The sequence below is a fragment of the Nicotiana tomentosiformis genome, chromosome 5, assembly GCF_000390325.3.
Source record: "Nicotiana tomentosiformis chromosome 5, ASM39032v3, whole genome shotgun sequence".
NCBI lineage: Eukaryota > Viridiplantae > Streptophyta > Magnoliopsida > Solanales > Solanaceae > Nicotiana > Nicotiana tomentosiformis.
In genome coordinates this window covers 136,806,504-136,815,241 of record NC_090816.1, presented here as the reverse complement: position 1 = coordinate 136,815,241, position 8,738 = coordinate 136,806,504, and the positions used below count along the sequence as shown (strand labels likewise).

The window sequence follows — 8,738 nt, the reverse complement described above, 5'->3', positions numbered from 1 at the left end:
CAATAAAGGATAAGAGAAATATGTGTTTAGTCTTTAATGGTCGCTACATGTTTTAAAAACGAATCACGAGAATATATTTATTTTATTTTAAAACGTACTACAAAAAAAGTGTGACGTAAAATGGAATTATTAAAAGAAAAACTCGGCTGAAATGTCGAGGAAGTTATTTCAAAGTGGGTGTCTTCTCATCTCGTTAATGGAATTTAGCAGCCTTCCTCTATTTGTCCATTACCAGCGTGATCATTTTATCTTGTTGACTGATTATTTAATTATGAAAATTTTAAATATTGATATTCAACTTTTTTTTATAATGATATTCCAATGTAAACAATGAAGAAAATAATGAAACATTAAGAGTACAATTCTCTTCAAGTTTGTTTTCCTTTTTATTTTAATATTACATTTTTATTTCCTTTTATTTTACTTTTACCTTTTAGTTTTCTGTATCTCTGTAAATATGGAGACATTATTTGAAATTCTGAATATAGAATAGTAACAATTAGCTTTCTGATTCAATAAATACAAAGCTACAAAATTTTTCTAGTTAAATTTAATGTTGTACATAGGTTGGTCGGAAAACAATTCCAAAGCACGTTGAAAATTATTATTCCAAAATATTATGGGCACATTAAGGAATACAAATTCGGATATAACATCTCCAATTACACGTGTAAAAAATTCATTGGTTTACTTAAATATGTTCTAATTTGTGGACTGATTAAAGGAAGTTGGAGCAGAGAATTTTATCTTATGTCTCCTTCTGCTTTTGTTCTCTTCCTTTGCTTTCTTCTTCTTTTGAGGAATAAAAGGAGGGAAAAAGTAAATAAATAAAAAACAGATTTGTAATATGGAGGGAAATATAAGTAATGTGATCAAATATTGGATTGAAGGAGAAATTGAAACTTTTATTAAGGTATGGTTATCAATTTATGCATCACTATGCTACTGTTATTTAGTTACTAAAATTATTCCAAAAGGTTTATTTAGGCTCTTCTCTTTTCTCCCTATGATTTGTTTTTTCCTCTATCTCCCTCTCAAAATTAACTCTGTTCATCTTTGTGGTAACACTGCTTTTTTCATTTCTTGGCTTTGCAATTTTAAGCTTCTTCTCCTTGCTTTTGACCATGGTCCACTTTCTGATTCTTCACTTTCTATCCCTAAATTTCTAATCCTTGCTTGCCTCCCCATCAAGATTCAGCAAAAATTTCAAGAAAAATCTGAACTTTATGTTCAAAATGGGGTTAATAGAGGTAAACTTCATCAAAATGGCCATTTTCAAGAAACCCCATCAACAAAGTCAGCTGAAAAAATTTCTAGTGTACAAACAAGAAAGGATTTTGACAAAAATGGACATTTTCAAGAAACACCAGCTCTCAACTCAGCTGCTAAAACTGAAAATAACCCTTTTCAAGATGGTCATTTTCATGAAACCCCATCTCAAAAATCAGCTGAAAAATGTACTGGTGTTCAAAATGGGAAGTATAGTAACCAAAATGGCCATTTTCAAGAAAGGCCATTTCCATCTTATGGAAAATCCAAGTCAGTTCTGAATTATGGCATAAAGGCACTTCTTTTTGCCTTAATTCTTAGAGTATATGACTATAGTGACTATATGCATCCCCATATAATTATGGTCATTTATTGCTTCCACATATACCTTAGCTTAGAAATCATTCTAGCCATTGTTTCGGGCTTGGCCCATGGGCTTCTCGGGCTTGAGCTCGAACCACAGTTCAATGAACCATATTTATCTACATCACTACAAGATTTCTGGGGCCGGCGTTGGAATCTCATTGTCACTCGTATCCTTCGCCCCACGGTATACAATCCAACTTTAAGCCTTTCCACAAACATTTTGGGCCGGAAGTGGGCCCCACTTCCTGCCGTGATGGGCACGTTCGTTGTATCGGGCCTAATGCACGAGCTGATATTTTACTATTTGGGCCGGGTTAAGCCCACTTGGGAAATCACCTGGTTCTTTTTGTTACATGGAGTGTGTTTAAACATTGAGATTTGTATTAAGAAGGCGATTAATGGCGAGTTTAAACTGCCTAGGATTATCGGGACGATCTGGACCGTTGGATTTGTTATGATCACGGGTTTTTGGCTGTTCTTTCCTCAGTTGTTAAGGTGTAATTCTGATGTTAGAGCATTTGAGGAGTACGAAGCTATTGGTGCATTCTTTAAGGATGTTACAAATGCTGTGAATTTAACATTTTTGAGACACAAGCGGATCTAAAATTTTAGTTCTATGGGTTCAACATTTAATGTTATGAGTTCATATCTATTATTTATTATAATTTTAGTAATTATTTGCACATAAATTTATGCTCCTCGTTGAAAGTACTAGGTTCAGTATCCGCCCCTGTTTTGAGATAATCCATAGACACAAATTTACTTACATTTAATGTATTTGTAACAAACCCATACACTCTTATAGCTAAGTTGATTGTATTTCCAATGCAATATACCATTTTCATCTCTTTTATATTACGGTATTGATCGTACATAAAATCTAAAACAACCTCTAATGCGAAATGTATCATAAAAATTAGAAGGGGGTAAATACTAAATAAGGCAAGTGACACAAGAGCTTCATATCACGCAGATTTCTTGAAATTTTCTATGAATTCAATTCTAATAAAACTTTTGAATCTACATATTATTGTTAGATTAAAGGTAATCTCAAATGACAACAAATCTTATGTGGAAAATAAATATGTTCTATCATCATAAATAAAAAAGATATTCTAATACTTTGATTCCATCAAATCTTGCAGAAAAGGAGAAATGGAAGGAGAAACGGAAGCTAGACAACATGGCTTCTCTTTTTCTTTTTCTTTTTCTTTTTTCTTTGTGATTTTTGCTACGTCATCGCACATTCAACTCGATATCCTTTTGACTTGCTAGTCATGAATTGTTTAATATGCACAATTTTATAAAGAATATTGGGGTGTCTAATAAGAACATATCTTAATTCATGTGTCAAAATGTAAAATTTAACCTATTTTAGGGGGCCGGTTATGTATTTAACCAATTAATTTATTACATATTAACGAGTTAGTGCACATATAGTCTATAGAGTCACAATTTGCTCTTAAAATTATAGTTACACAAGTCTGGAAATAACATCTGGAAATAACGAGTTAGTGCACATATAGTCTATGATTTTCTTTACAGGGAAAATGCTTTTCTTCTTCGTAACTTGTAAATCGTTAGTTCTTTAATTTTAATTTCTAATTTAGTCAAAGAAATTGCTTAAGCTCATTCTGAATCTATAAGCATTCGAAAAATTAAAAAAACTCGTACCCTGTCGAAGGTGAGACTTACGGCCAATTAGGACGAAGCTAAAAAATTTAGTACGTTCGGACGAATTCAATAATTATTTTTAGACTCTTATTTATATTATGAATTCAATTAAAAATATACTATAACTATTTAATTATGAATCTAATAACTACGAAAATTCAGAACACATAACTTACAAATCTTGACTCCGTCTCTGGATCAATTATCAAGAAAGACAGCGGACCCCAAATCTAGGTAACGACTACTAAAGGAGAAACAACTTTGCTTTTACTGTTAGAGGCGATCCAGAATTTAAATTTTATGGGTTTAATTATTAAGATTTTTAATATAAAACCTAGTATATTCTTAAAATTATGGGTTTCATATATACTATTTGTTATAATTTTGATAGATTTTTACACATAAATTTATACTCCACATAAAAAATTATGAGTTCAATCGAACCCGTCACTTACGTGCTACATACGCCCTTGTTTACTGTACATAGGTATTGGATGGACCCAACAACTTAACATCTCACGAGACTTTCATGATCAAACAAGAAGCTGCGAAGAAATAAAAGCAGAAACAGACTATTCCTTATTGAATCCGCAAGAGGACCAACAACAGTCAAGTACATTGTACACGGACACGAATTGGGGATTTAAATACAGTTTAACTTTTATAAACTTGCAGTATAAAAAGAATTTAATTTTGCACTGTTAAATGATAATGATAATTGTTATTCATAAAAGATTATTAACCTCTCTAATGTGGTTTGCGAGCTATAATACTAGAGTGGAGTTTATCCAAAGCGCACCTGAAGTGTAGCAGCTGCGCGTTCCTAGTTTACAAACCAAAAAAAAATGATTCAGTAATCTGAACAATAACGCAAGACGCCTGCTACAACAAATTAGAATACACGGTTGGTGAAAAATTGTTTTAGTATAAGTGCATATACAACAACAACAACAACAATATACCCAGTATTATCTCATAATATGGGATTTGGGGAGAGTAGTGTGTACGCAGACCTTACCCATACCTTATGAGAATAGAGAGATTATTTCCAATAGACTATCGGCTCAGGAAAGCATCCCACATTAATGAAAATATAGACAAAAAGGGACAGTACCAAAAAACCATATAAGTGCATATAATAAAAGTTTAATTCATAGAAGATTATTTATATATAGTGGGTTTTCAAAAGTTTTGATTACATTAAATTGTCAATTGTGAAAAAAAATTAGAACTCCTTTATTTATTCCAGACCTCCTTGATCATGTGCCACATGTATGTCATAATCATTAAACATATCTCAGATTAAGACTAATCTAATTATGTGAATCTTTTCCAATCCCACTTCAAGATGTCCCCTAAGCCAACCATCATTATATGTATTTTTATTCTTCTATTAGAAATAATAAAGGGGGTCCTTAATTCCAGCCATCTTCCCCAAAAGAAGTAGAAGAAGAAGAAATAGAGGAGAAATGGAAGGGGAGATCCAAAATTTCATAGCGGTATGGGCTATTGTTTTAACATCTTTATGCTACTCTCACACCATTGCCAAATTCTTTCCCAAAGGCAAATCAAGATTTCTTGCTATAACTCCCATTGTTTGTCTATTTTTCATTCTTCCTTTCTATCTTACCTCTATTAATCTTGGTTCTACTACTTCATTTTTCATTGCTTGGTTAGCCAATTTCAAGCTTCTTCTTTTTGCTTTTGGTAAAGGTCCTTTGTCATCAACTCCACCTTTGCCACTTTCAACATTCATTCCTTTAGCTTGTTTGCCTATCAAGTGTCAAACATCATCAATTAAAACCATTCAAAAGAGCACAAAATCAACTTTAAATCTTGTTACCAAGATTGCACTTCTAGCCATTTTAATAAGGGTGTATAACTATAAAGACCATTTGCATCCAAAAATCATTCTCTTTTTCTATTGTCTCCACATTTACTTCATGCTAGAGATCATGTTGACCACGGTTAGCACCATGGTTCGAGTCGTGAGTCGAGTCGAGCTCGAGCCACCCTTTGATGAGCCTTACAAGACTAGCTCACTTCAAGATTTCTGGGGTAGGAGGTGGAACCTCATGGTAACCAATATACTCCGTCCAACCGTTTACGATCCTGTCCGGTCTATAATGTTAGACCGGATCCCGAGGAAGTGGGCCCCACTTCCTCCTGTGCTCGCGACGTTTTTCGTGTCCGGGCTAATGCATGAGCTGATTTTTTACTACATATCAAGACAAAATCCTAGTTGGGAAGTCACATGCTTCTTTATCATTCATGGGGTGACTTTGACTCTTGAAATTATGATCAAGAAATTGTTGAATGGCAAATTTTTGGTTCCTAGGATTATCTCAGGCCCATTAGCACTGGGATTTATAATTTTGACCAGCTTTTGGTTGTTCTTTCCACCTTTATTGAGGGGTAAACCAGATGTTAAAGGATGTACTGAATCTCTTGCTTTCTTAGAATTTGTTAGGTATGGTAAACTAGTTAGTCCTTCCAATATCACCTGTCCATTCTTGTAAGATTAGGTTAGTTTGGTCATTTAGTGATAAATTATTTATACTAAGGACCCGTTTGTCCATAAAAAAAAATTCTTTTTTTCGACTTTTTTTCCAGAAATGTGTTTATCCATAAAATGTTGTAAGTTTTTAGAAATTTTTCGCACTCACAAACTGTAATATTTTATCAAGTGAAATGCATGTCCAAATATAATTTCAAATTTCAAACATCATTTTTTCAACTTAACTCCAAATACTATTTTTTTTCCAAAAATTATAATTTTTATGTCCAAATGCCTATCAAGTATCTGTCAACATCATGGGAAAGAGTAGCGTGCAACTTAAATAATTTATAATTAAAATTAAAAGAAAAACAAAAAAAAAAAAGTCTCCTAACCTTAGTTTGCTTTAGAAGAACAATGTGAATTTGACTTTGACGGGGTCAAAATCAACAGCATAAGAGGTGCGTTATAATATATTTTCCATGTGCCATTATTTGAATAAATTAGTCAAAATACATAATATATGAACATTCTCCTTTTATAATAAATGTATTATTGTCACTATAGGTCGGCGGTTCAAGTAGTCTTCTCTTTTTTGTATTATCCCTTGTGGATCTTGATGATGTATTAAATCCCATAAACGCAACATCTGCAGCTAATAACTAATATTAATCTTTTTTACAAATCATTAAACATATTTGAATTTTGAAGGAATGTTTCTCTCATCATAGTTTTAAATGTTATATGTGTTTTGAATTCATAAGCGGTCATATTTAAGAGTACGTTAAGGTTTATTGTTATATTGTTATTTCTCAATAACGATATATGATGAGATGGATGAGATCCCTTCACACTTAATCAGAGACTTACTGTCAATTTGCAATGCGAAGAGAGGTAAATATAGAATTTTAAAGCAATTTAATAAAATGTTGTAACAAGTTATTAATCTTATGTTAGAGTTTACTAATATACACTTATTACTTATAGTTGAATTTTAAATATTTGATTTAAGAAACCAGATCTCTTTGATCATGACATCAACATTCTTGTTGTGTTTCCACAACTAAAAGTTATCATGTCCGTATACATTGTATGTTAGCTTTTGACAAAGACAGAATTAGTTTTATCACGAAAGTGCATCTTAAAATTCAATGACATTAGTAGTACAAGACACATACGATGTTTTAACAGTAGGAAATTTAAAACGGCAGTCAAATTAATTCTATCATATCTCATTCAACCTTGGTATTAAAGGAGAAGAACAATTGTACATGTGAAAATTAGCTAGACAAGGTCCATTGTGAATAAAAATCTGAGAAATTAACTTAAATAGTCATCCGCTCAAACAACAACAACAACAAGGACCAGTAAAATCCCACAAGTGGGTCTGGGGAGGGTAGTGTGTACGCAGACCTTACCTCTATCCCGAGTGAGTAGAGGAGTTGTTTTCGATAGACCCTCGGCTCAAGAAGACAAAAAGAGACAAATTTATATGTACATTATTTGTGTATAATGCACATCTATTAGCTAGGGGCTGTAAATATTATTGGTCGAGCGGTCAAATACGTTAAAAAATAAAGATCTTACAAGAGTGGACATGTGATATTAGTTGGACTAACTAGTTTGCCATGCTTGAGGAATTCTAAGAAAGCTAGAGATTCAGTACATGCTTTAAGCTCCGTTTCACCCCTCAAAAATGGTGGAAAGAACAACCAAAAGCTGGTGAAAATTATAAAAGCTAGTGCTAATGGTCCTGAGATAATTCTAGGAATCCAAATTCTGCCATTCAACACTTTCTTGATCACAATTTCAAGAGCCAAAGCCAATCCATGAAGGAGAAAGAAGACCATGACTTCACCACTAGGCTTCAATCTTCCAATGTAGTAGAAAATCACTTCATGCATTAGCCCCGAGACGAAGAACGTCGCGAGAACAGCAGGAAGTGGGGCCCACTTCCTCGGGATCCAATCCATCGCTATCGACCGGACAGGATCATAAACGGTCGGACGGAGTATATTAGTTACCATGAGGTTCCATCTCTTACCCCAGAAATCTTGAAGTGAGCTAGCCAAGTAAGGCTTATCAAAGGGTGGCTCGAGCTCGACTCGAGTCACGACACGAACCATGGTGCTAACCATGGTCAATATGATCTCTAGCATGAAGTAAATGTGTAGGCAATAGAGGAAAAGAATGATTTTTGGATGCAAATAGTCTTTATAGCTATACACCCTTATCAAAATGGCTAAAAGTGCAATTTTGGTTACATGATTCAAAGTTGACCTTGTGCTCTTTTTGGTGGTTTCAACCTTGCTAATTGATGAATTTTGAAACTTTATAGGCAAACAAGCCAAGGGAATGAATGTTAAAAGTGGGAGGGGTGGGGTTGATGACAAAGGGCCTTTACCAAAAGCAAAAAGAAGAAGCTTGAAATTGGCTAGCCATGCAATGAAGAAAGAAGTAGTGCCACCAAGATTAATGGAGGTGAGATAAAGAGGAAGAATGAAAAATAGACAAACAATGGGAATTATAGCAAGAAATCTTGAGTTGCCTTTGGGAAAGAATTTGACAATGGTGTGAGAGTAACATAAACTTGCTAAAACAATAGCCCATACTACTATGAAATTGTGGATCTCCCCTTCCATTTCTCCTCTTTTTCTTCTTCTTGGAAAATGGATTAGAAGAAAGAGATGCCTTTGGTTATTTTCTGATAGAAAAAAACATATTATATGATGGTTGACTTAGGAAGCATGTGAAGTGGGGTTGGGGAGAGAGCATCTTTCACATAAGATAATTAAGTAGTCGTCATCTAAGATACGTTTACTAATTAGGAAATATATTCTGCACATGATCAACGCAATATGTTCTTTTGTAAAGAGTTTTAATTGTCCTTTACATTGTCATTGTAATCAAGTTATTTAATAACATAATCTAT

The 8,738-nt window shown here is 33.4% G+C and overlaps 3 protein-coding genes across 3 annotated transcripts; 2 read left to right on the top strand and 1 right to left on the bottom strand.

Moving 5' to 3' along the window:
* The first annotated feature begins 745 nt into the window (after window positions 1–745).
* On the top strand, window positions 746–2,488 carry LOC104121038 (acyl-CoA--sterol O-acyltransferase 1-like). The gene has a single exon (XM_009632934.4). The coding sequence runs from the start codon at window positions 848–850 to the stop codon at window positions 2,237–2,239; it is 1,392 nt and encodes a 463-aa protein (XP_009631229.2). The 5' UTR covers window positions 746–847; the 3' UTR covers window positions 2,240–2,488.
* Window positions 2,489–4,522: 2,034 nt separating this feature from the next.
* Window positions 4,523–6,034, top strand: LOC104121037 (acyl-CoA--sterol O-acyltransferase 1-like). The gene has a single exon (XM_009632933.4). The coding sequence runs from the start codon at window positions 4,779–4,781 to the stop codon at window positions 5,826–5,828; it is 1,050 nt and encodes a 349-aa protein (XP_009631228.1). The 5' UTR covers window positions 4,523–4,778; the 3' UTR covers window positions 5,829–6,034.
* A 1,355-nt stretch (window positions 6,035–7,389) lies between these two features.
* Window positions 7,390–8,448, bottom strand: LOC104121036 (acyl-CoA--sterol O-acyltransferase 1-like). Its single transcript, XM_009632932.4, has one exon. The coding sequence runs from the start codon at window positions 8,446–8,448 to the stop codon at window positions 7,390–7,392; it is 1,059 nt and encodes a 352-aa protein (XP_009631227.3).
* Between the last annotated feature and the right edge of the window lie 290 nt (window positions 8,449–8,738).

Coding starts and splice junctions, on each gene's coding strand:
- LOC104121037 (XM_009632933.4), top strand. CDS start 4,779: ATGGAAGGGGAGATCCAAAATTTCATAGCGGTATGGGCTATTGTTTTA.
- LOC104121038 (XM_009632934.4), top strand. CDS start 848: ATGGAGGGAAATATAAGTAATGTGATCAAATATTGGATTGAAGGAGAA.
- LOC104121036 (XM_009632932.4), bottom strand. CDS start 8,448: ATGGAAGGGGAGATCCACAATTTCATAGTAGTATGGGCTATTGTTTTA.